The sequence below is a fragment of the Aythya fuligula genome, chromosome 11 (genome assembly GCF_009819795.1).
Source record: "Aythya fuligula isolate bAytFul2 chromosome 11, bAytFul2.pri, whole genome shotgun sequence".
Taxonomy (NCBI): Eukaryota; Metazoa; Chordata; class Aves; order Anseriformes; family Anatidae; genus Aythya; species Aythya fuligula.
Window position 1 is genome coordinate 14,690,527 of NC_045569.1, and position 24,506 is coordinate 14,715,032.

General features: G+C 41.3%; 1 protein-coding gene across 1 annotated transcript in view; it reads right to left on the minus strand.

Annotated features, from left to right (window-relative positions):
• AGBL1 (ATP/GTP binding protein like 1) overlaps positions 1–22,604 on the minus strand; it is a 265,954-nt gene extending 243,350 nt beyond the window's left edge. Inside the window, exons 1-5 of the mRNA XM_032195002.1 lie at positions 22,584–22,604; positions 21,682–21,745; positions 20,240–20,386; positions 19,607–19,738; positions 17,167–17,260 (exon numbers count right to left, since the gene is read on the minus strand). Of these exons, the coding sequence (XP_032050893.1) occupies positions 17,167–17,260; positions 19,607–19,738; positions 20,240–20,386; positions 21,682–21,745; positions 22,584–22,604 (458 nt within the window). The remainder of the gene's footprint in view (positions 1–17,166; positions 17,261–19,606; positions 19,739–20,239; positions 20,387–21,681; positions 21,746–22,583) is intronic.
• Between the last annotated feature and the right edge of the window lie 1,902 nt (positions 22,605–24,506).

Sequence of the window (24,506 nt, forward strand, 5' to 3'; positions counted from 1 at the left end):
AACACAATGCTGGAACTTCCAGAAGAAACTCATACTTCAACAGTTTGAAGTCCAGAGATGTCATAAACATAACATAACACCAGTGCCCATGGGAATTTTTTAGCTTAGTTTGTTTTCCTACAATGTATTTCTGAATCTATGCAAAGTCATCCACAACATCCTAGGAAAGAAGTGCCTCACACAGCATAGCTGTGAACTATCCCCTTGCACATTTTTTTTTTTAAACTAGGAGTTTATATCATCATTGTAATTTACACCTTAAGTCAGCTGTCAACAAGTATTCCCAGAATATTATCTGCCTTTGGTGCTGAAAAAAATCAAGCATACAAAATACCCTGTGGGAATCATATCAAGTCACAGAAGAGAAGGAAGAGTAAACTTTCAACGAGAGTAGCAGGATGTATCAATAAGCTTACAGCAAGCCAGGGCAACTGGTGTTTGTGATATCGGCACCTCTTAACAGCATATGGTAAACCAACAGCATCTTTTCTGGCATCAGAAAAGAGAATGAGATGAGTAAGCCTAGGAGAGGAAGATGGAGAGAAAGCAGATAAATTGTACATGATAGCAGGAGAGAAAAATAAAAGATGAGAACAGTAGGGAAATTTTAAGAGCACAAGAAAGATGACTATGAGCCATATGCTAGACCGGAGAATTTGATAGCATGCCCAGTGCAGAACTCTGCATTTGTCTCAAGAAGGAATGGAGGGAAAGATTTCATTAAAAAAAAAAAAAAAAAAAACTGGCAAACCTATCCAGATGCCTTCCTCTGATTTTCTGTTCTTTGTGGTAATATGTTAGTAAAAATCTTACACTGGGATTGACAAAGCAGCTATCTCAAAGAACACTCATTTATATATTTCAATAAAAGGATATATAAATAAAGCACCCCTGTCTTAAGAGGCATAATAAATGCTGATCCATAATCAGAAAACATTTAAAACTGCCTGTAATAGCAGTCAAGACAGCTACTTTGAAGCATGGAAGTCTTTTGAAGTGTTTCCAAATCAGCAGCTTGGGTATCAGGGCAGGAGTACAACTACTAGACAGATAGACAAACAACTTCCAGACTCTGTGCTTAGGAACCAGGAGCAACAACAAAGGAAAAAATCCACTTCCCAAGCCAAAGAACAATTGGATTAGCCAGTAAAGTTGAGCTGCTCAGAAGCATAGACCAAAGTCTTTTACGCCTAGGTCACCCCTTTAGATCTGGCCTAGGGGACAGCGTCCACTGGAAATCACTGCAGACAGAGGAGACTGGGAGTCAGTGTCTCAAGTTTTCTTCCTTGCTCTGATCTTGTCTCACAGGCTGTAGCTCTCTGCATTATGATGGACAACTCTGTGCCTCTGTTTCTCTGTCTTTTGACTAGATCATTTATTTCCATTTCACTCTATGTTAGAAAGACTCCTGAAAATGAAAAACATTGTTGCAGAAGGCATGCCTGGTGGACTATATGAAAGGATTTTAAGACTCGCAGGGCACATTGAGTTTGGCGCCCATCTGTTCAGTGCTACCTTGTGATTACGAAGAGGGAACAGCAGAGAAATTAAAGAACGAACAAAGAAATGATCCAGAAGGGTTCTGTAAATCAGCTCCCAAGTAATTTAACCAGCATCTTCCTTCACCTGTGAGATTTTATCTTATACATGCTTAAACATGAAACATCCTCTTCAAATTATTGAATGAAAGCTAATGGTTTGGTGCTTCATTAAGTACTTCTTCAGACCCATTGCAATTCCTAAAGGCAATCACACCCGGATAATGAAGATGTAAGTACTATTTTTATAGAGACTTAAGAAAAAGATTCTGCCCCTGCCTGGCAGCCCCCATTGCCTCAGCCCATGCTGCCTCCTTTTGCTCTTCACCCTGCAGTTTCTCAGTAAACTCACTTGTTGCTGTCATGTTTATTTATATCTCACACAGCGTGGGGCATGGACCATGCTATATACTTGTACAGTATCACCGGGAATCTCAACTGAGGGCTCAAGGTATTACAGCTTACAGGCTTAGGGCCTATAAGCTTCAATTGCCCCGGTCTCTGTAAGGAATTAAGTGCACTCAGGAGTATATATTGCCTGGCTGCATTTTTCCTCCAACTCCTGGGACTTTTACTAGCTACTGGAGTTAATACAGTCACAGAGCAGCTCACTCAAAAGACAATTTTACATTTGACAACTGAGAGACATTTAGAAATGTGTAGGCACCACAGCAATAGGTACTTTATAAATCCTCCCAGAAGGTATATCTCATCCGATACAGATGTCTTGAATAGTCATTTCCCTTGTGGCTCAGAAATATAGATCTTCAATATGCAAACACTTTGATGATGCGATTTGTTTTGTTTTAAAGTTTTTAAAACCAGCAGTTTCACAAGCCTTAGAAATGCAGGTGGGCAAATGTGCATATGCTGCTAGCAGTTTCATAGCACTGCTGGTCTAGGACTGACAAAAAACACCCATCAAACCCACTTTAATTCCAGCTTATTAGGTAGGTATTAAAATTTATGCTAAAGGCAAAGCTTGTTTGCAGTCTGCAATGTCCTACACATTGCCAACAGGTGGAGTTTGGAGATCCAGCTGTTTTTCACAGATGTGCTTTTGGTATAATGCCAAAGGAAAGAGAATAAGTCACACTCCTTTTCTAATAGGAACTTCAGTTCTAGTGCCTTCTTTCCCCCCTCCTGGAAAAGCACATGCTGCTTTTAATCAAAATCTACATCTCCTACAGAACCTATTCTCTATGATGTTATTCATTTTACTGAATAGGATCCTGTACCAAAAAAAAAAGTGCAGAAATTAAACACATACTGAACAGTATTTCATCCCCACCTTTAAGGATTTCTATGGCTATTAACTGTCAGAGTAGGGTTGTTAAAAAAAAAAAAAAAAAAAAAGATGAGCGAGCACAGGTACAAAAGTCAACGCAAAAAGACTAACAGCAAAGGGAGTGATGGTTCCCTACTTTTTAAGCCTAAAACAAGTCCAGGATGGAATTTTCTCCTATCTTACACTTTGGTGAGCAGAAATCAGCGTGTTCTCCAGATGACATGCTGTGCTTATTGAAAAGTTATAGTTGTGATGCAGAAGCCCCAGTGTGAAATCCTCCTGTCTGCTCTCATGGCCAATACGATGAACATATCTCAGTTCCCAGGCTCAGCTCAAAGCCTTCACTGAAGCACCTTCCAAACACCTCTGCCTGCCCTGGAGCCTGTTAGGTTACATCAGTGAAAAGGTATAACATTTCAGCCTCTTTCATCTCTGCCTCCCAGGAAGAAGAGTCACTCCAGGGTTACCCTCCAGGCATCCTTACAACTATCCTACTCTTTCTAGTGTAGGAGTACAGAAGGAGAGACAGCTGTATCCTAAAAATCCATCCTATTCTTTATACCTCTAACTTAAATTAACTTAAAAGTAGCAATAAAGAACAAGGTACAAAGAAAAAAAAAAAAAAACTTGAATCCTTGCCAAACAAATGCCCAGGCATTTCTTACAGTATGGGCAGAGCTGGCACTGCTTCCAAAGGCAGAAACCAAAGCTCAGAAGATTTCCTATTCCTGTCAACTCCCTCTCTGAGGTCAGATGTCACCAATATGGCTGAGACAGGCTGTGACAGCTTGTCATTCACATCAAGATAAAGAGGCTGGAAGGATCAGTCAGACAGGTTTCTTAACAGATCAATCACCCAGGCAGTTTCAGGCTGACAGTGTGAGAACCCAGCTCTCACACCCAAGGGACACATGCAGGGGGACAGAGAAGGGCTTGATCCTATCCCTGATTAACTCAGGAAGGGGAGGGGTGAGGATATTCAGAGGCCACGTCTGATAACAAGACCCAGCACAGCCCTACAAAACATCTCATACACACTGAAAGCACGTCAGTGAGCAGGGTTAAACCCCTTGTTTCCCCAGAGAACTGTCTTCCAACTCATTTCAGTCACCAGCGAGAAAGAGCCTGGTGGTCTGTCAGCTTAATCCTTAATTGCCACTTAACTAATAGCTATCAGTTCACAATGACTGGCAGTCTACTTGCTGGAGACCCCAATAATTGACATGTACTTTGTGTGCATGGCAAGGTGCATATGGGGATAAGACCCAACCCCTTCTGCTCTCTTCTGGACCCTCCCTACCCCCCCTTCCTCGAGGCTCTTCTGAATGCTACATATAGCCAGAGCAAGGGCAGGAAGAGGGACACAATCCGCATCGAAGAAACCCTACTTGCTGCATGATGAAGTCAAGGGGCAATGCTTGGTGATGTACCCAGATGCCCCAGGCTCAAATCTCAGTAGGGCAACTTGATCTTCTGTCATCATGAAGAGTAGTTGAATTGCAGGTGCTTTGCCACTGGGGAGCCTCTGAAGGCAAGTTATAAGAGACTATGAAGATGGGGATACCCAGGGCCTCATGGTGCCAAATAACAAGCCTGCTCTCACACAATACTGCCTGAAAGATTTTATTTTATGTATGCAACCATTTGCTGGCAGCAGGCTATCCAAATGCAGCTTGTGGTGCCAGCAGTCCAGGCAGTAAATGGCATGTATCTAACATGCCATTGCTTGTGCCCAGAGTCAGCCTAAAACTAACTTAAGTTAATACAATAACAGTACTTTCTCAGTCCTTCAGCTTCTTTTTTTTTTTTTTTTCCCCCTCCAGGTCTATCTCCCTCAAGCTCTACACCAGAAAACAAGGTTTACTTATGTGGCAGCCCTTTCTTTAAGCGTAAGTCGGATGCCTCCAAATAAAAGAAGGAATTACTGATATTGAACACAAGATGAAAAACTGTGTTTGCTCTTTTTAATCTAATGACACTGTTTCCATATTACAAAGGTCTAGAAATAAATCCATGAGTTTATATGGCACTTCAGGTTTCCCCTCTGGTCCTGTTCAGATGAAGCATGTCCACAAAGACCCGCCAAAGGAAACTTAAATCTTAACACTCAAAGGAAAAATAGCTGGTTTGCAGAGCTTCTTTGAATATGCCAGAGGAAACAACATTTTCATGCAAGTACAGCTGCTGGAATCATTTCTCCTTACTCTGCATGACAAGGTGCAAACTGGGTGATTGTAAACTGGCAATGTCTTATAACATAGCCCTGTAGTCCTACTCAGTTCTGCCTGTTCCTAAGTGTCCAGTTATACAGCCTACCTATAGCACAAGTCCACGGTTTGAATGTGCAAGTAACTATTTACACATCAGCTGCAGCACTGACAGCACAGCGTTACATTCACATTTGCAGTAGGGAGCAAATTGAAAAAAATATTGATGCTAATTAATCTTCTTGAATGCAAGACTTTCCATTTATCAACCTCCACACGCTTCCCAAGTAGGGAAACATCATTTCCTCTGTTATGAGCACAAGTTAAGCAGTTTTTATATATTGCTCATATCTGAATCCCAAAGGACAGTGGTCAGAGCTAGAGCTACCTGACAGCTCACAAGCAAGTAGAATTTCAACCAAATATATGGAAGATATGGAGGAACTGTCATCAATTTTCTCCCTTTTTTCAACTACCTGACTTTTCATTTCTTTCAGTGAAGTTCCCTCACCATATATAAACTTTTTTTTTTTTTTTTTTTTTTTTTAAACTTACCCCCTTCAGCACTGAATTTACTGTGAATTGGGCAGTTCAGTTTCAGGGTCTTAACTAATGCTGCTTGGAAATACTGAGGTGTCTGTTTTATAAACCCCCCGTGTGTGTGCACATGCAACTTTGAGCTTAATTGGTACTAAATCAATCTCAAATTGAGATCAATGCATAAACACGCTTGAGAAACACAATGTAATGTTCTTTCAGAGCTACATTAGGCATCTCGACCTCCACTGAAAAGGCATTTCTATGTGTAAACATGCAGCTAACACTCAGCAGGATTTTTCAAAGCCCCTTTGTATATTAAGATCAGAACTACCTTTTAACTCAATGGAGTTAGTCCTTTAGCCTGCCAAGAGACTTTCCAATGAGAACGTCAGATTGTCAGCTTCATCTTTATGCCACCAAGTATCTCTGAGAGTCTGAACCTTTATTCAGAAGACTCAGTCTTCACTGACCAAAGTCTCTTCATTCAAGACCAATAACCAGTTGATAAGAAATGTTTCAATTCTGTTATATGTAAAAGAAACATCAATTTTACCTGCTGTGTGTTTTGAAAACAGAGGACTGCAAAACACATGTAGAACAGTGCTAGAGACACACAGCACTGAGTAGTTTTGCTGCAGGCAAGTAAAGTAAGGATGAAGTCTTTGGGAAAATAGATGTTGCAATTGCAGAGCAGGGAGGAAAGCTTATTAACTGGCCTGGAAATTTCAATAAAGGTTTAACAGAAAAAAACATTGTGCTATTTGCCTCCCTCTGCCATTCTGTGGTTTCTGTCTCGCTTGAAAGGCAAGAGAGAATGTGGATGCTGCTGTATTGTGTAGCATACCCAGATACATCTTTGCCGAAACAGGAGCCAAAGTATGGAAACTGAACAGCTTTCACTGCCCTGCAGCAGTTTTCTGGACATAAGATCTCCAAGCTGTAACAGGAAAAGCAGAGTCATCTGAGGACATGTGATCAACTTCAAATTAAATAGGATAGCCATTGCAAATGAGGATGCATCTTCTGCAGGATCTATCTGGGCAAGCAGGCCAAGACAGTGTCACAAGACACTTAAACACAGCAGCAGACACCACCACTGCTGTGAATCTGTCCTTGTCCTCTCCTCAACTTCACAGCTCAAGCAGGACAGAAGTAAGACTTCTTACCCCAGCAAGAGCACCCTACAGACTGCAGGTCAGAGATAAGACTCTCTGCTGCCACAGTATCTCAAGATATTTAGCATTTCAAAGACTATCAGCTATATAAGAATGAAATGGAAACAGCATAGGTAATGGTTCCAAGAATGGAAGAGAAGTACATTGAGTTCAGAAGCTTTCAGCCAGAGAAATACTATTCTCCATCAGCTCATGGAATTTCTTTTGGTACATGCATGCAACTCCTTATTAATCAGAAAATTAGTCACATCTTAGTTCTGATGACTGTTCTTCACAGCAATTAGAAGGGAAGACATCAGTAACAAGCCAAAATACAATAAATACTGGGTCAAATTCTCCCAACATCGGCCATCTGAAGTAAGCAATGTCACTAGTATAACTGCAGGGGCTTTTTGAAGCAGTAATTTGCAGAAGCCTAGGTAATTGAAGTCAGTATTTTTTCTTTATTCTTTTCATTGGAAAGCTTCCATCTGATATAAACAAGCCAAACTGTCTGAGATTTGAAAACAGACCATACCAAAGCCAAGGCTGGTGGAACTTCAGCTGTAAATATAAGAACGAATTGATGGAAATAATTAAAAAGCACAGTAAAAAAAAAATAATAATAATAATAGAAGCATTATCAGGATGTTTTTTCCATGTGCCATTGTGTTTTCTTTTGCACAGAAAAACCTGGAAGGCAGTTAAAACTGGAATAACCACAAATATTGAAGTGCAATTTAAAACAAAAAAAAAATCAAAAAAGAAATGAGATGAGTAGACAGTGAACTGTTGTGGCATTGCAACGTATATCCTATGGTATACACAAAGATCAAACTATCTCCATTTAACACTAGAGAAGAAAGAATATAGAGTAAGTTACCCAAATATATTGGATGATTTTCTTTATCTTCCACTATAGTGTTGCCGCAGGCTGACAGTAGAAGCTCAGAGCCATGACCTCTAAAAGATTTACACTTCAGGGGGAGTTTCCATTCCCAACCCCAGCACCGCAGCTGTATGCGGAGTCAGCAGCCCTGTTCTTCCTCAGCAGTCACTTCAAGTTTTCAGGTTCTCCCCTCCATGTTTCAAGTCCTGTCTCTGAACACATCCCAGAGCTGCTCAGCTCTGTGTTTATTTACAGATTTTACTGGCATTGCTGCCATTCCAAGTGTTACCCTGCAGATAAAGAGACCAAGAAGAGCCCTGACAGTGTCAGCTACCCAGAGACCTGTGCTGCATATGTAGCACCACTATTTAAAAAGCCTTCCTTTCCTAATGAAGATCATCTCACCTGCACTTGGTTAATACTGTAGGTTTCTTGGCTATTTTTTTCCCTACAATCAGCATGTACTAACTATCCAAAAGAGCCTGAAAGTGACTGTTGGAGCTCTCTGCCTCCTGCCCACTGGAAATGAGTCAGTTGTAGTGCCTGTATTGCTAAAGCCAGCCACCCTGCTGCTGCTGCTAATGCTGGTGCAGCTCCAACAATGCTATCAGGATAGGGAATCCTAGTGTAGAAAGGCTGTTGCTAAGGGGATCTGACACTGTGCCGTCTAACTCTGCTCGGGGCAGGTCTAATCACTGTGGTGCTTTAAAACCACTGATAGTTTTAGAGACTGGCTCACACTTCACCCGCCAGCACTGGCAGAGCTGGAAAAAAGCCATAGCAGCCCCAGGAAATTCTTAGGGCTGTTTTTCTTGTGTGGACAGCAACTACTCAGGGCCAGCATCACTCTAAATCATTGCTACTGGAGCTCTGCACTGATGCTTTCTTTCATTGTTGTTTGTCGTATTTCCCATGTCTATCTTTGGACATAAAGTTTTTGTTGGGAGGGTCTTATAGCTTCTTTCTCCCTTTCATAGGTGTAATAGGCTTCTGGGTGGGAGGAGAACGCCAAAAGAACAATAAATCAGGTGAAAGGCAAGGGGAGGGGGATTTCTGGGCTCTCAGATGGGCTGACACACGAGTGAGTGTCCTCAGCTTTGTGTGTTCCCTTTCTGGCTGCCATCAGAGATTCACATCATTATTCAACTCAGTGCTTCCCAAAAGGGGCTCTTTGTCTCCTGGACACAAGAAAACTAACACTGAAAAACAGGGAGGGTAGGCACAGGCTCATCACTTTAGTGATGAGATTCAACCAGGCTTTGCTCAGAAATCCCCTTCCCTCCAATCCCAGTATCCCACAGCTGTCTGACTGATGCCTTCTGCAAGCTTTGGCACTTAGCGTCCATCTCAAACATGCTTACAAGGTCACATTGTTCAGCCCTCTCCTCACCCTGCCAGCTCCTCAGTCTGCTTCAGCCCCATCCTGCCCAAGAAAAAAACTTCTCGCTTGCTTGCTACTGCTTCTCTTTTTCTCACTTTTCCATCTGTCCTCACCCAATGCCCCAGACACAACTGACCTTATTGAAAGGCATTAAGAGGTGCGGTCTGGTGTTAAGGCATCAAGTATATGAGAAGCCTGACTTTAGATGACTTGACCACAACACCACACCAGGTCTTAAATAAGCCCTTCAGACATCTTTTGTCTTCTACCAGACTTTTTGTCTTTTCTCTTACAGTCTTACAACCACTGGTTCCTCATCTCAGATGACTTTTGGAAACTGCAGGTTATCTCAAACCTGCCACTTCTTCCTCTATTACAAAATGTCTAATCTTTCTGCCTCTGCTCTCATTTTTATTGTGGTTTAGTCCAAAGTTTCTTTTTTTACCATTTACAAAATGCCTCGTACAGTTAGTACGCACCAGTCTTTACCCTTCCCTCTATAGGACTATCATATTCAGCCACAAGGGATTCTTAGTGACAGTAAGAATTCACATAAATCTGGGCAGCACTCTAGGATGCAACTGATAAATAAAAATCAAGTGCTACCTCCCATTTCGATGGGACTGACAGTGGTTCCCCAGTTAGGCGGAAGATATGTCTCAGAGCTTCTAAGAGACACTGCACTGCAGTAAGGCACTCAAGTGTTAGCTTTAATCTAACACCAACAGTGAGACAATATGGCCATGTGAATAATGCCCCCAGATTGTCCTAAGAATCTTGGATAACCCACACTTGAGACCCTGCTGCAAACCTGAACAGTTATCAGAACTAAGTACATCAAAGCTAGGGCAAAGAAACCTTCCCACCCAACAAGCACAGAGGTCCTCCAGTGCAGACATGCCCAAAGCACTTGAGGACAGCAACATGCCCTCATACCATCTTTCCAAAGATAATCCACCAGCTCAGAGGGGCAAAAATAACGGGAAAGCAAAGAACAACCCTTAGGTGAAAACATTGCTTCTTTTCAAACTCTGTTACTTCTACCTGAAATAGAAGTGAAACAAGATAGACCTAAAAGAAAAGTAATCACATTTTTTGAATTAATTCTCACAAAGTACACTGATTTATAAGCCAGTTCCTCCCTGTCAATGAGGTATTAAGTTAAACTTAGAAGTGGATTCCTTTATATAGTGTTTATTCACCAACTTTTAATGCCACAGAAATAGGTTATCTGTGCTTAATCTTGCCATACTACAGGCTACCAAGAGATGGCACCAGGATTTCTACATGTTACATGTTTGACTATCTGGAACAACCTTGGTATATGGTATTTCTCTCCACCTCATCAAGTCTTCATCTATTTTCAAATCTCATATGAAAGTATTTTTCCTCCCTTGCCTCTACCTCTTAATTTTTCAATTTCTCTCTTCTGCCGCTATTAACAGTACAATGCCAGTAAGTTATAATTCTGCAGTGCAACTCTATTTACTCTGCAAAGTAGCGCTGAGATACCATCAGTCTGAAATGAGATTTTATAACTTATTAATAATATTAGAACAGGTCATTCTTGGAAAGAAATCACACGGACCATAAAAAGAACAGAATGAACTGCATAAAACTGGGACACCTTTGGCTCAGAGCTCATTTCTTCTATTACAATGGCTCATTGCATTGAATTCAAACACTAAGGTTTATTTACTTATCACTGATGTACATATCGCTGCTCCATGCTAAGATAAGGCTGAATAACCACTTGATGTAAACAAGAGCTTTAAAGGCAACTCTTTTTCCCCTTGTCACTGGCATCATTTCATTCAGAATAATATTTACTTGTTTTATTTAGCAGGAATTCCTAGGTGGAATTACATGTAGATCAAGCCCAGATGGGAAAAATGTCATTTGGTTGTGACACAGCTCAAAAGAAATCTCATCCCCTTCTGTGCATTTTCTACAGGGATCAAATGAACCAAACAGCAATTTGAGAGTAAGCAGGCACTAAGCATTGATTAATTCTGACCACATTCCAGTAGAATTGTTACTTTCCAACTAAATATCCAAACCACTCTACATGATTAATGGCAAAACAGTGACTAACAAGAGGAATTAAGGATGATTTGCTTTTGATCTCCTATCAGGAACTGTTGCCAAATAAACAGAGGCAGAGTTGTGTGTGGACGATTCCTCAAGAAGAACCAATCACAGCAGCTCCTGTATCAGGTTGCAGAAGTAATCACCATGTCAGTGTACTGAATTTCTCTCATTCTCAAAATATTGTCTGGCAACAGTCATGTAACATGTTCTTCTGATCAAGAAGAGTGCAACTGAAACCTCAGGACAATCCGTAAAACGGAACTGCAGTAAACATATATGGTGATCAACCAGCAATGGATTATCCTGGATTAGGGTTGAGGAAACTAGTTGCCTGCATGGAGTCTGGGATGCATTCACAAGGACATCTTTCATGTATTTCTCCATCACTCCTAGAAGAGGAAAGAGTTCTAGTATTCAGGTCATTTCTGCTACATTTTCTCTTTCTAAGTGAGACATAGTTAACTGTCATTCAGATTCCTTCTCCTGTTGTTAAGGCCACAGAAGATCATTTTTCCAATCATTTGTTGATAATAGCAACTGTTGTCACTTTTCAACACCAGTCCTAAGAGGAGAAAAATCTGTCGCATGCAAACCAGTTTGAATAGAAAAAAATATATATATTTTTTTATAATATATATATATATTTTTTTTCAGAGCACACTTTAAGTTAATGGGATGTATGCTGCTTTCATCTACAGTATTTTCATGGCCTTTGTATTCTTGGTCAGTCTGATAGTGTCTGATTAAATAGGGAATTTTAGTTTAGATGTGCTCCAATGACATTAACATTTCCATCTTTGCTTGCTTTCTGTACTCCAGTTCAGAAAAAAAGTCTTCCTCTCAATTCACATTGTGACAGAAGTATGCAAAATAGAAGTCACTTCCTGACTATAGCAATATCATCCTTATTCCTGCATGTTTCTTATTCGTGAGACACTCACCATCCCAAATCATACCTGAGTACACATCACCAAAAGAAATACATGGGTGGTGGTCTTATTTCCTCTTGGCTTTTGAGCCCTGACACTAGATACAGAATATTGCATTTTCCAAATCTCTCTCAGCATCCATCCACCTGACCCAACTCTAAATATTTACCACATTGTTTCCAAGTTATCCACCCTGGACTCACACTCCAGTCAGTGGACAGAAATATTTTCACCCCAAGCTTCCAGAGGCTTTGATCCAGATGAAGATAACCTTGCTCTTTTTTCCCCCCCCTCCTTTTAATGTGTAAAGACTTGATACAGCTACCTCAGATGGAATAAAGTTATGCAAGAGAAATTCCTCCCTTTAATGGAATTTGAGATTCACTGCAAGTGTTTGAGGAGCTAGGAACATCCAAATAAACACCAAACATCAGAAGATTCATGACTGAGTGTCATAAGTAAGGACACTGGACATGAGCAAAGACAGATAATTTCTGCATGTCACATTTTGTACCAAATTAATTTGGCACTATTCCCAGACGTTGTTATTCACTTTCCACTTTTAATTAAGTAGTCAAACTTCACTAGAACAACCCATTGCAGAAAGCCAAGCTGTGTGAACATTCACAGAAAGCAAGGCTTCTTTTTGTGTCTTTTTTATTAAAATTCTGATGAGCATTCATTCTTCTTACAATTTGTGGCAAATGGAAGTACTTATTTCTCAGTGTGGCAAATAGTTGTACTCAAGAGCTTTGAGAAAAAGACATCTCAAAAGACTCTAAGTCACTTCTAATAAAACTGCAGGAGCAAGAGAGCCCACCAACTTCTGAAGAACAAAGGAAAAGGATAATATAGTGGAGGGAACCACTCAAAGACACTTCACATTCACTTGTGATTTTCTGAAGTGATTTTCCCCATATAAGAGTCAAATTCTGGATTTTTGTCTTCACTAATTTTGATAATCTATCTGCAACTTGAGATGGCCTAGGAGAGATGGTACAACATGTAGCCAAAGACCACATGCAGCCCTCAAAACTATGTTTGGCATGCCAACAGCATGGGGAGGATATCTGATGCTTGGCCACCTGGAGGTGGACCCATGCAGAGAGATCCAGCTACAGAGAGTGCACATCTGCCAGTGTCACATCCCACATCCATCTGTCTACAGCACATCCAAATATCTCTCAGAACAAGTCAATTGGTAAAATGAGCAAGATTGGTGAAAGGAACATTGGAAAGTCAAAAAGCATAGAAGATCAGAGCATCCAGGGAATAAGTAAGGTGGAAGGCGAAAAGAGCAGGGGTCATTGCACTGTGTGGGGCATCAGGGATGTTACATCAGAGGTGTTGACAGTGAAGATCTGAGCATCCCACCCACACATTTGTATCAGATATCCAGGGTATTGACATAAACAGAACTGAGAGAAATGGAACATCATCTGGTTTTATTTTAAACTGCTCTTACAGAAATGTACCAGAAAGCTTTCACTGCAGCACAACACCATATAAGAAAACCTATAGACTCTCTATCTCACTTGGATTTCATGGTACTTAAATAAGGAGTTCTTTAAGCCCCAGTAAGTGCCACATTTTTCCCCACGGCTTTTGCTTCAGATATTGTTAGCCATAGCGAGAACCACACAGTTATGGCACCAGCAACCTGAAGACCTCAGATACCTAAGTAAGACCAATAAAGTCCATGAGTCACAGTCTCAGGGGAATCAGAGCTACTTGGCATGCACCCATAGAAGGTCAATTGGAGCACAGGAGACCATTTCTAAATAACCCAGAGCATCACTACTGAGAAAAATAAATAGAACTATGTATCTAGTTTCCACATCTTAGCTGGCTAAATAAATAGCTCTGATAGTGCGCTCTCCAGGGCAGATTCTTAAAGTGACCTTGGTCATACTGCTGCCTAGGACAGGAGAATGCGGGTGTATCCACCAGAGAAGTGGTGCGTTTTCAGTGCTGCATTCCTGGCAACTGATCAAAGAACAAGGGTAATCTCAGCCCCCACAGTTGCCGGCTGTTCCTTCCCAGCAGCAAGGCAAATCATGGTGGCACGTAGTTATGGAGAGAAGGTATCAAGGACAAATACAAAGGGAGGATCAGAGGCTTGCAGGGAAGACATTAAAAAGATTTCCCCTGTAGGCAGGTTACAGACTAATGTTCTCTTCCAGCTCTATACTAAAAGCCAAAAAAGAAGGATATGTTTTTTTGAACAGCTCACTACACCAGAACAGTTTTCTCCAGATTTCATAGACCTTTGGGAAAGGCTATGCAGTTCCTTCAAGTAAGATGACCAGCAAGACATACTGAACTAGACAAAGCATGTGCACCCCACTTACACTTTCTCCCCCATCTCAGAAAGCCCACCCATAAACCCCCCTCCACAGGAACCCTATAAGTTTTAAACTAGAGCTGCTCAAACAGTAGAAGCACATTCTTTACACATACCTCTATTTCTTGATGAGCTGTAAAGATACCCAGGATTTTCAAAACACAGCTATTTATAACTACCAAGAAAGAAGATTGGAACCCATTCTGTAGACAGGAATTCTAGTCTCAAGACCTACATTCTTTCCAGCAATATCGCTTAAGACCCCTTTCCCCAGTGAGCACGCTGTTCCCAAAACAGACTGCAAACAAACACAATCCCCAGTGAACAAAAGGAAACTAGTACCTTTAAATAGGTGGCAAGTGCTTTTTAAAACAAAACAGTGTAGTGTGCTTCTTCTGATGTAACACAGCCTGTCTCCATTGCACCATTGATCTTCTCAGCTGCTTCTAGTTATTAAATGAAACAACCAGCTTTGACCTCCAGGCAAACTAACTGAGTGGCTATCAGGCTTCAGCTGATTTATGGTTGTCACAGGTTAAACCATGTGTTTATGGAAGCTAAATCACTTTTTTCTAAGCTTTAATAAAGGAAATTTTTGAGACTGTATTTTCTTCTTCTCTCTCCAGAGACCCCCTCAAAGAAATAGTTTAAGAGTTGTTCAAAACAATTTCTGTAGATGAGATGAGAAGAAACAAACACCAAATATTGCAAGTTGGCATTCTGTACCTCTAAATAAATCCCAGCAAAAATCTGATCTAGAAATGTATGACATACTAAGATGTCCCCTTCCCTAAGAGGAAGATGCAAATGGAAGAAGAAACTTTGCACAAATTGATTTAAAGAGCTCTCAGGCACCCAGTCCCAATGCTTAACAAAGAACTGATACAGACCCAAGTTCCCTTACACCCACATCCTGACTTACGAGGCAGTCACACAGGTAGAACTAACTCTAGTCCAATCATAGCCAACACTTTGGGAAAACACAAGAAAACCAGGGAATTGAGTGGAATTTGCTTACTTAGTTAAGTTAATGGACTCATCAGTCATTTTTGCTTGCTTCCGAAGTTCAACTCTGGAAGTAACTTATCCTAGGCTCTACTGCCATTTCCAGGCTCCCTGAGTCTTAAAGATTAAAGTTGTAACACAAGGCCTGAGGGGAATCTTGGAGAGTGCTCAGATATCCTAGGACTAATACCGTAACAATAACATTCTTTGAGCTGTGTGATATCCCAACTGTTCCTGTGCAGGAACATCCTGATATCTTACTTTTGGAGAGACCATGTAGCGGAATCACAGGTATGCTGGCTAAGAGAGAACTGAAGCTGTGAAGCATTTCCAGGTACTTAGCACAACACTAGAAAGCCAAAACTGCAGACAAAAGTGAGTTGGCCTCCATTAACAAGGCAGCTGCAGGAAGTCATGTATCTGCTGGGCCCACTCACTATCTTATTTAGCAAGGCAAACTGTTCAATTTTTTTTTATAGCCCCAGATGCACAGGCAGGAGAACTGGAAGACTGCTGCATTTAGCAAACAATAGTACCATGTGTTGATGTGCAAGTTCATAAATTGTTGTTAGTAGGAATCCCTTCCTTTACAGTGTGTTGTGTAACTGGCCTTGTTGGGAGAACTGGTATTAATCTTTGACAATTATGCCAGGAGGGACAAGATTTATTAGACTCCTCATCCAGGGTGACAGGTCCACTTCCCAGCTACAGCTGTGCATTAAAAGGTCAAACTGTTGTGCCATGTCTGTCCACCTACCTCTCACCTTCACATCATGCCCATCCTAAAGCTACTTCCTCAGTAATCACCAGCCATGAACTGGACCTAAGTCCATACAAAAGGAAAACCTGACAGATTGTTGCCATGTTGTTCCTCAGACATCCATGAACAGTCAGTGTTATGTGCTCCACATGGCAGAGCATGTCTAAAGGAGAGAACCAGCAGGTACTGTGTTGCTTTAGTAAACATGATTGTGTGAGCAGAGGTCATAGTGGTAAGTTCTACCTTTTGTTTGTGATGAGCAAGCCACAGAAATATGTTATGTCCTTCTGAGGATGTTTGTTTTCTGTATTTAAAAGTTTGTCTTGAAAGGTATCTGGGGATGTGGCCAGAATCTTGAACCTGAGGAATAATGTTCACCATTGAGATGGAGATACAAAATGGACTTCTGTCCAGAAAAACAAACAAATAAATAAATAAATAAATAAGAACAAAAAAGGAAAAAAAAAAATAAAAAAAAAGGAAAAAAAAAAAGAAAAACAAAGCAAAACAAACAAACAAAACACACACAATTATTTGAAATATTTGGAATGGGCTTAAAAACAGACCCAGGTTAATACTAGCAAGTACTGTCATCCTCCAAAAATATCATGATGACCTGGTCACAACTCTCTCCAAAAGGAGGAAAAGAAAGAACTGCCACAATTTCATTGTACCTGCTCCTAGGCCACTGGTGACAGGAGGTTCTTGCTAAGGGACAGGCAGGAGCAGTTTGCCTACTGCTGGGATGTGCTTCTCAAAATCCAGTCCTGACTGGAAAATGAAGGACGATACCTTGCAATCAAACTGCCATCACAATATAGGGTACACTACAAATAAATGGCCACCAGCATGAATCATATGATGAATCACAGCACAAGCAAGTCCTTCGGGGAGCTATTTCTGCCTCTTAAAAAACTCTGCAGATTTAAAGCAAGTGGAAATTCTGCATCCATTTCTGATTTCTTTGCCTTTTCAAGTGGAACCAAAATTTTATTTCTTGCTGGCCAGGAAAGATGAGTTCCCTTGTGGCTACTGCCTACCTGACTGTCCTGATGTGTCGCTTGCTGTAGGGGGTGATGACTTTGAAAAGCAGCTCCATAGCTCCATTGATGCCAAGCGTGGTTCCTGCAGTAACTGAAGCAATAAAAGAGAAAAGCAGTCAGCTCTGAAGCAAGTGGTCTTCGATACTGTGTTTAGAAGTGATGCAGGGAAGGGAGTAGCTGCCCTTGGGGCTATGTGCAGATTTCTATGGCCTTCTAACTGGACTGCAAAGATCATTTTACAGGCACAGAAGTGCAACAGAGAGCTGTCTGTGGACACACCCTGAGACAAGGTCAGACACAAAACGAGTTCTCAGATTCTGCACTTCTTCTGAGCTTCCCAAAACCTCTTTCCCAGTGGATATTGTACTCTCGAGGGAACAAATCATAGTTAAATAGGTTCAGGAATATGGAAGGGCTCAAATTCTTCCTGCATTTCCCAGAGGCAGCTCCATGCAGATGGCTTATTTCACATGGATATGGAGGGTCAAGGTTTCTTTCTGTGCTATTACTCAGCAGTTTGGAAGTATATTTTTGGAAGGGGTGCTTCAAGTGCAGCCTAATTTCAGCTACCTTTAGTCTTTCACTTGCTAGCACACCAGGAGCTTGTATAGATAAGGTTTGCAATTGATTCTAAAAATTCCCATAAGCTGTTTAGCCAGGCCTCAGCACTATGAGCTAGGTTCTCTGTGTAAAGAAGGGGTAAATAAAGCTCTAAAATGTTAAATGCAAGTGAACAGGGTGAAGGGATCAGTAATCAAAAACAGCCAGAGGGAGAACTGGCTGTCTGCCCACTAGTAGGTTTTGCCTATTTTGTAAATATTTCCTGGTGGTCATTAGAGAGCTGCCAGAGGGCCCATCACCTCCTGCTGTCCTGCTGTGCCTCCGCCAAGTTGTCCGGTGATGGAAAGCCCTGTGTGGCTTGCCAACTACTTTCACTGTAGCTGGTGATTCATTAGAGACAGGGCAGTGGACAAGGCTTCTTGAACTCATCCTGCCCCAGAGTGGGAGGTGGGCTGCCACATACAACTGGTGGCAGAGACTGTGAAGGGAGAAATGCAGGTCAAAGAAGCTTGACAAGGATTTATCTTTTCTGCTTTCATGCCTAAGCACTCTCAGAGTTTTATATATTTGTGCATCCTCACTAGTTCCACTCCATAAAAATAATTTTTAATGTAAGGAGTGTGTGATCTCCTAGTTTGGTACCACATCCTCACAAACCTTCACCTAACCTCCCTTTCAGCTTTCCATCTGGGCCGCAGAGACCACAGAGTCAAAACTGGTTGGACAAGGTGGAAGCACAGCTGGTGAGGTGGAGGTACCTGGAGAGCAACAGAGCTCTGTGAAGGAACAGAGGATGGGTTCTGGGGTAGAGTAAGGGGCTTGATATGAACAGAAAGGAGGCCAGGCTGCAGTGCACATCCTGGAACCTCTGCAACATCTGCAGCTAAAATGGATGCAGGTGCACTGAAGCAGGGAGCAGCGATTGGTGTAGATCATCATTTTGGGTGGGAGGCAGCACACGGTCACTACCACAGCTGTGAAACCCAAATAAAGGCACATTTCAGCTTCTGGCCTTGGCTGCACTTTCAGCCAGACTCAGCCTTTTAAATGCTGTCTGTTGCAGGGAGAAGGATTGAATGTTGAGGCTTGGCTGCTTGCCTGAGAAAGCCCGTTGCATGAAACTAGCTCCTGTACAGCTAGGAGGGACCAGCAGGGCTAGGAGCCAGGAATGTTAAATCTTATGATGCAGACTGCAGGCAGGATGGATGTCAAGAGTTATCTGCAGGTGAAGGAAGCAGGGAGGGAGAGGAAATGGTTGGAGTGAGCAAGGGGAAACTTGTGCTGACAAACTCAGTGCTCTATAGTAGGGAAAGCCTGTATGAATTTGTAATGATCCCTGGAGAGAATACTCGAAATCTCATTACTTGAGTTGTTTAATATGAGGGCATAGTTAAGCAAGAAAAGCTGGAAGAGTGCATGAGGGGAATACTAAGACAGAAGACCAGGTATTAAGTTCCCAGCTCTAATATGTGCTTCCTGAGGGACCTAGAATAAGTCAATGATTTCCCTCTGCCTTTCTCCACCTGCATTTCCCTTGCTTGTGGAGCTGCTCTGAGAAACTGCATAGAGGCTTAAGGTACCTATGTCTCAGCAAAGGAATTGACTGTGTATATTATGGAATAGGAGATCATTATTGTGAATAGTTTTTCACTATAGCACTTACGTTTTTATAGCCTGCAAGTGAAATACACTGTACAGAACTTGTGGGGAATACCTCTTTCTAGGACTGTTCTGACTTTTCAGTCCAATTCTGTATATTAACAGTGCATGCAGGCACTTGCCTTAAACGGGAATTATGTTTAATTGCTCTGAAATGATGAAGAAAGAGCTATTGTCCTTTCCATGATGAGGAAAGGAGGAAAACCCAGATACTCACCATTGGAAGCACAAACGCGCAGGACCCAGAGACAGTGGGTGAGGTTCAGGTGGTGGCCCAGATTTTGTCTTGTCAAACTCAGGATTACATCAGTTGCTTCTGCCTTCTGTACTTTCAGCCCAAACTTCCTATCTGTGAAAAGCAAAGCAGAATCAAAATTATTATGAAGCCCAAGCCTCTGCAGTAGTGCTGTTAAGCATAATTGAACCATGCCTAAGCTGCAATCTCATAACAAAATTATTCAAATGAATCAGTGTCATTTGAAGATTGCACTGAGAACACGAAAATATTGTATTTACTTACAGTTACCATATACAAAGAGAAATCATATTTTAAGGTTTCACATAGGTTAAGTGAAACAAAAATAAATTTCTGCGAGAGAGGTGAGGTGGACGTTCAGCTAGCAGGCCAATGCAAGGCAAAACATGGATAAAACCTGTGCAAGAAGCAGCAGCATGTGCACATACACCTTCCCTGTCTTGTTAAAAGTTTTCCAACTGGCCAAACCATAGCTGACCTGGATTTCCAAAGTAGTACATCCTCCAAATAAACTCACAGCGCTCTATCAATCAGTCTGTCCATGAATTTTGGGGTTCCCCCACCCACCTAAGCATTCCCACCATGCAGTAGTACCTCGTTGGCCAACCCTGGCCAGGAGGCGAAGCAGGGGCAGGAGGATGCTGTGGTCGGGGGGCTCGGTGCGGGCAGCAGAGATGAGGGCCTGCAGCAGGGCCTCACTGCCCCCTTTGCTGATCACATACTGAATTCTCCGTCCAGTCCCTAGAGAAATGAGGGCAAGAGTAAAAGGCTTTGATCAGAGCATCTTTGCCCCAGAGCCACAGTTATTGATAGCTTTCAACCTGCACAATGCATACAAAGGCCTTCCTGTGTTGTTTTATTGTTATAAACTCCAGGGTGTTTGCAGATTTGACCTCTTGGGTGCCCCCAGATTGGAGATGTGGCTCATGGTTGTGTGGTGAAACCATTGCATATGCTTCTTCTTGCTCCAGCGGTCATTACTTTTACAAACCTACGTCCTGCTGGTTTTTCATTGTGCATTGAAATGCAGCAGAGAGGAATAAGCAGAGACACCAGCAGATTTCAAAGGAGCAGAAGGCTCAGTGATCTTTTCTTAGATATTAGAAATTAAACTAGCAAAGGAATAAAGCTCTGGATGTCTGCCAAATGAAGAGGAATCCTAGGGAAGCTTTGGAGACAGCTTTCAAACAAGGTCTCCAAAGAAACCACACACTAATCCTGTGAGCCCCACTGCATCAGCAGTGATCTGTGTGCATCTCTGGCAGCTTTGTTAGCTCTCCGTGGTTGGTGGAAGCTGCATGTTCAGCCCTCAGACCACCTGGAGGGGAGATAGTACCTTCTGCCCTCAAGCAGGCAATCCTTCCATCTAACTGAGGAATGATTCTGCAGGGCTTCAAAAGAGAGATTCAACTGGACTGGTGTTGTCTGTGATGGGGCTGTGAGGAGTGGGTAATGCAGGAGGCTTCGATTCTTGCCAATGCAGCCTAGCAGCTCGGTTGGATTGAAAATTGCTTAGCAAAAGACATTTTTGAGGTGGAACAGCAGGAAAAATAAATATTCTTTCAGTTCTTGTGCCAATTCACTTATTTTTTTCACGTTGCTTGGGCACATGCAGCAACATATCATCCCTGCAGCCCTGAAGTGAAGATGCCGATGGGAAGGTGATGAACTCTCTCCATCAGAGTCCCTGTAATTCAGGAAGTCAGGTTCCTCTCTCTGTTTCACAACCCAACCTCCAATGGTACAGGTGAATATTTCTGGTGGTTGACTGCCAGGGATTATGAAAACCTTGAAACTCACGGGCTTATTTTGAACTAAAATCAATAGAGATTTTTTGCCTTTTTTTTTTTTTATAACTTAGAGCAAAATTCAATTTTCTGGACATGGAAGTAAGGACTGAGTAGCTATAGGTGCAATTCATATTTTTTCACACTGCAAACACCTGGCTGAGTGTACACAGATCTGAATTCCCTGCCCTGCTCAAACACCTGCCTGCCCTTAGCCTGCAGGCATTGCCCCAAAGCTCAATTCCTTACCCAGAGAGAGCAGGTCAGTGAGGACGCTGAGAATGTTCAGCAAAACATCCTTGTCACAGGAGCTCTGAAATGGAAACACATCAACTTCAGGGATAAAATCAGAACAGTGAACTTCGTGCTACACTGGGCTGCAGTGCCACATGCGGTGCTGAGGCACCAATATCCTTGCTTGGATACTGAGTACTTTTTGTGCCATCTGTCCAGTGAATATGTGCAGCCATACTGATAACACATTGTAAAAGCCTCTGACAGACATACTGATCATACCACACAATATTTAATACACAGTAGCATTTCTGCAGAATTTACATCTAAATTCTAAATTACATCTCTTTCTTTTTTTCTTTATCACACAGCAATGCTAAATATGTGGTTGTTTTCAATGAGAACATCCCTTATTGCAGCACCTGGAAAAGAATAACTTTAAATTATATTCATCTCATTTACAAGAAAATTACCCTGTCTTTGCAGTTTTACAGCCACAACCGCATGGAAACCTGGAGTCTGCGGAGCAGAAAGATGCCCTAAACTTATTTTTAATCAAGTCTGAGTAAGCACCACACCCTGCCATCACACATTCTGCTTTAGATTCACTTTAAATTTTTCTCTAGAGGAAATCAGATACAGTGTACTCGAGGAGAAGGGAACACATGATATCTACCATCCATCTGTGTGATACACTAGACCTCTGCTTGAATCCTCCTCCAACCAGATTTCATTGCTAAGACTGAGGAATTAATCACCGGTCTGTATTGTTGTATGCGAGATCTGGGTTAAGTTCTAGATGTCTTAATATCCGTAAAGATAAAACACAACACAAAAGAAATTTCCAATATAATAGAAAAGTTTCATTTGTGTAGCTTTGGTCCTGAATAACATTAGGTGTTTCACATAAGCTATACCGGAATCACCGTATCTCCCATTAAGTTATTAAAATAGGATAATATCTTATACATATCTTACACATGGCTCCTATATTTCTGAATGTTGAAGCGCTTCAGAAACTTTACCTACTAGGACATATTCTGGATATATGCAATTATTTCACCAGCCAAAACGACTCAACCATTCTCTGACACATTGAACATTATGCAACTGATGATATAAGACAAGGAATCAAGAAGTAACACATAGCAAAAAGAACATGTAGAAGGAACATTTGGAAATTCTGCCTAATTCAGATCTTTAATAATGACTATTATTAATGCAAGCAGACAATTTATTTCCAGTGGATCCCTGCTAAAGTCACAGCACAAGCTGAAATGGTGCTGCAGATGGTGTAGCTAATTAGGCAGCTCTGTATCATACCCTTTCACCGCTATAGTGGGGGAAGATGTGCCCTGAGTGAGACATGGGAATGAAGCATATGAATATGCTTACATATGCTTATATGCATATAAAAATAGGAAGCTCGTTGAAACCAAAAGGGTCGGTATGATGGGATTACCAGGTCTTTCACAGCCAAGACAAAGAGAATATATGACTTTAACAAAATCTATCTGCTCTTGTTTCAGCTTCACCTTAGAGAGCCTTTCCAAATGCAACTTACTGGCTCAAGGGACCACACAAGGGAAAGAGAGCCTTTTTTCAAGGGAGAAAAAGCTGCAATAGGGTCAGAGTGGCTACGAATACCATTGCTTCTTGGTAACATATAGTTTCAGTCACATGATAATCCTGTTAATTGGTGTCTTTGTTCATTAGTCCACAATCCTGTGCTGTTTCAAGTCTCTTGATTTCAGAGGAAATAAACAGTGATCAGAGCTCTCTTCCCAAGAGTTCTGTGACATTTTTTAGAATAGGGACTTAATAGTCAGGAGCAAGCTGTCAGGGGTGATGAGTGTCCACCAAATTTACTGACTCCAGGAAGAGTTACAGTCCTCAGCACCTTTTTAAATATCAGCATTACTGTCCTCTGGTTTTGTCTTGCTGCCTCTCAGTATCCCTTTCCTCTGTAGGTGGATGGATTACACATTAAGGTTTCAGTAATGAAGTCTTCATTGATTTATGCTCCTATTACACTGGGCTGTTTATTTTAACTGATTGGATTGTGGGTTTCCTAAGCCATTAACACAAATAGTGATGACATAAGATATCCTCTGACTTTCCATGCGCTTTATCCAGGGACACAGATGAACAAAGAACTTGAGGGGATGTGAAAGATCAACCTTTAAAATGTGCAAATTAGAGCTGGGTAATATTGCCAAATATTTTACCTGAGTATTTACTCTTGGTATTTTAACACTGAAACTCTAATTGTGTTGGTGCACCATCATTCCCCTACCTCCAGAGCACTAATGAGGGAATTGGAGGGCTTGTCTGTTTGCTGAAACAGTGGATAAAACCCTAGTCCCATTAGAAATTATAATATATTTCCCACTAACTTTAGTGGCACCAGGATTTCAACCACTGAATAATACAGAATATCACAGAGAAGTACAGTTCCAATTCATGATATCCAGGCCAAATATATATATGTATATATATATTATATATATACACACACACATATATATATATTATGGCTATAATTTTATATTTTATATATATTATTTATATATATATTATATATAAAGCTCTAAAAGCTCTACAGTTGTTGTCTTACAAGATGATGGCTTGCCTGTTGAATAGAGACAGCTCAGATTTTGGCTAATTAACTCGCTATTTTCTAAAACATCAAAGAAATCTGGACATTGAGTTCCAGGAGAATTAGTTGTTTAATGCTCATACCAAACTGTGGAAGAATTGCCAACAAATTCATTCATAAAAAATATTCAGTAAATCTTTTTGAACAGTAAATACAAATGAGAAAATCACAACTTGTGCCT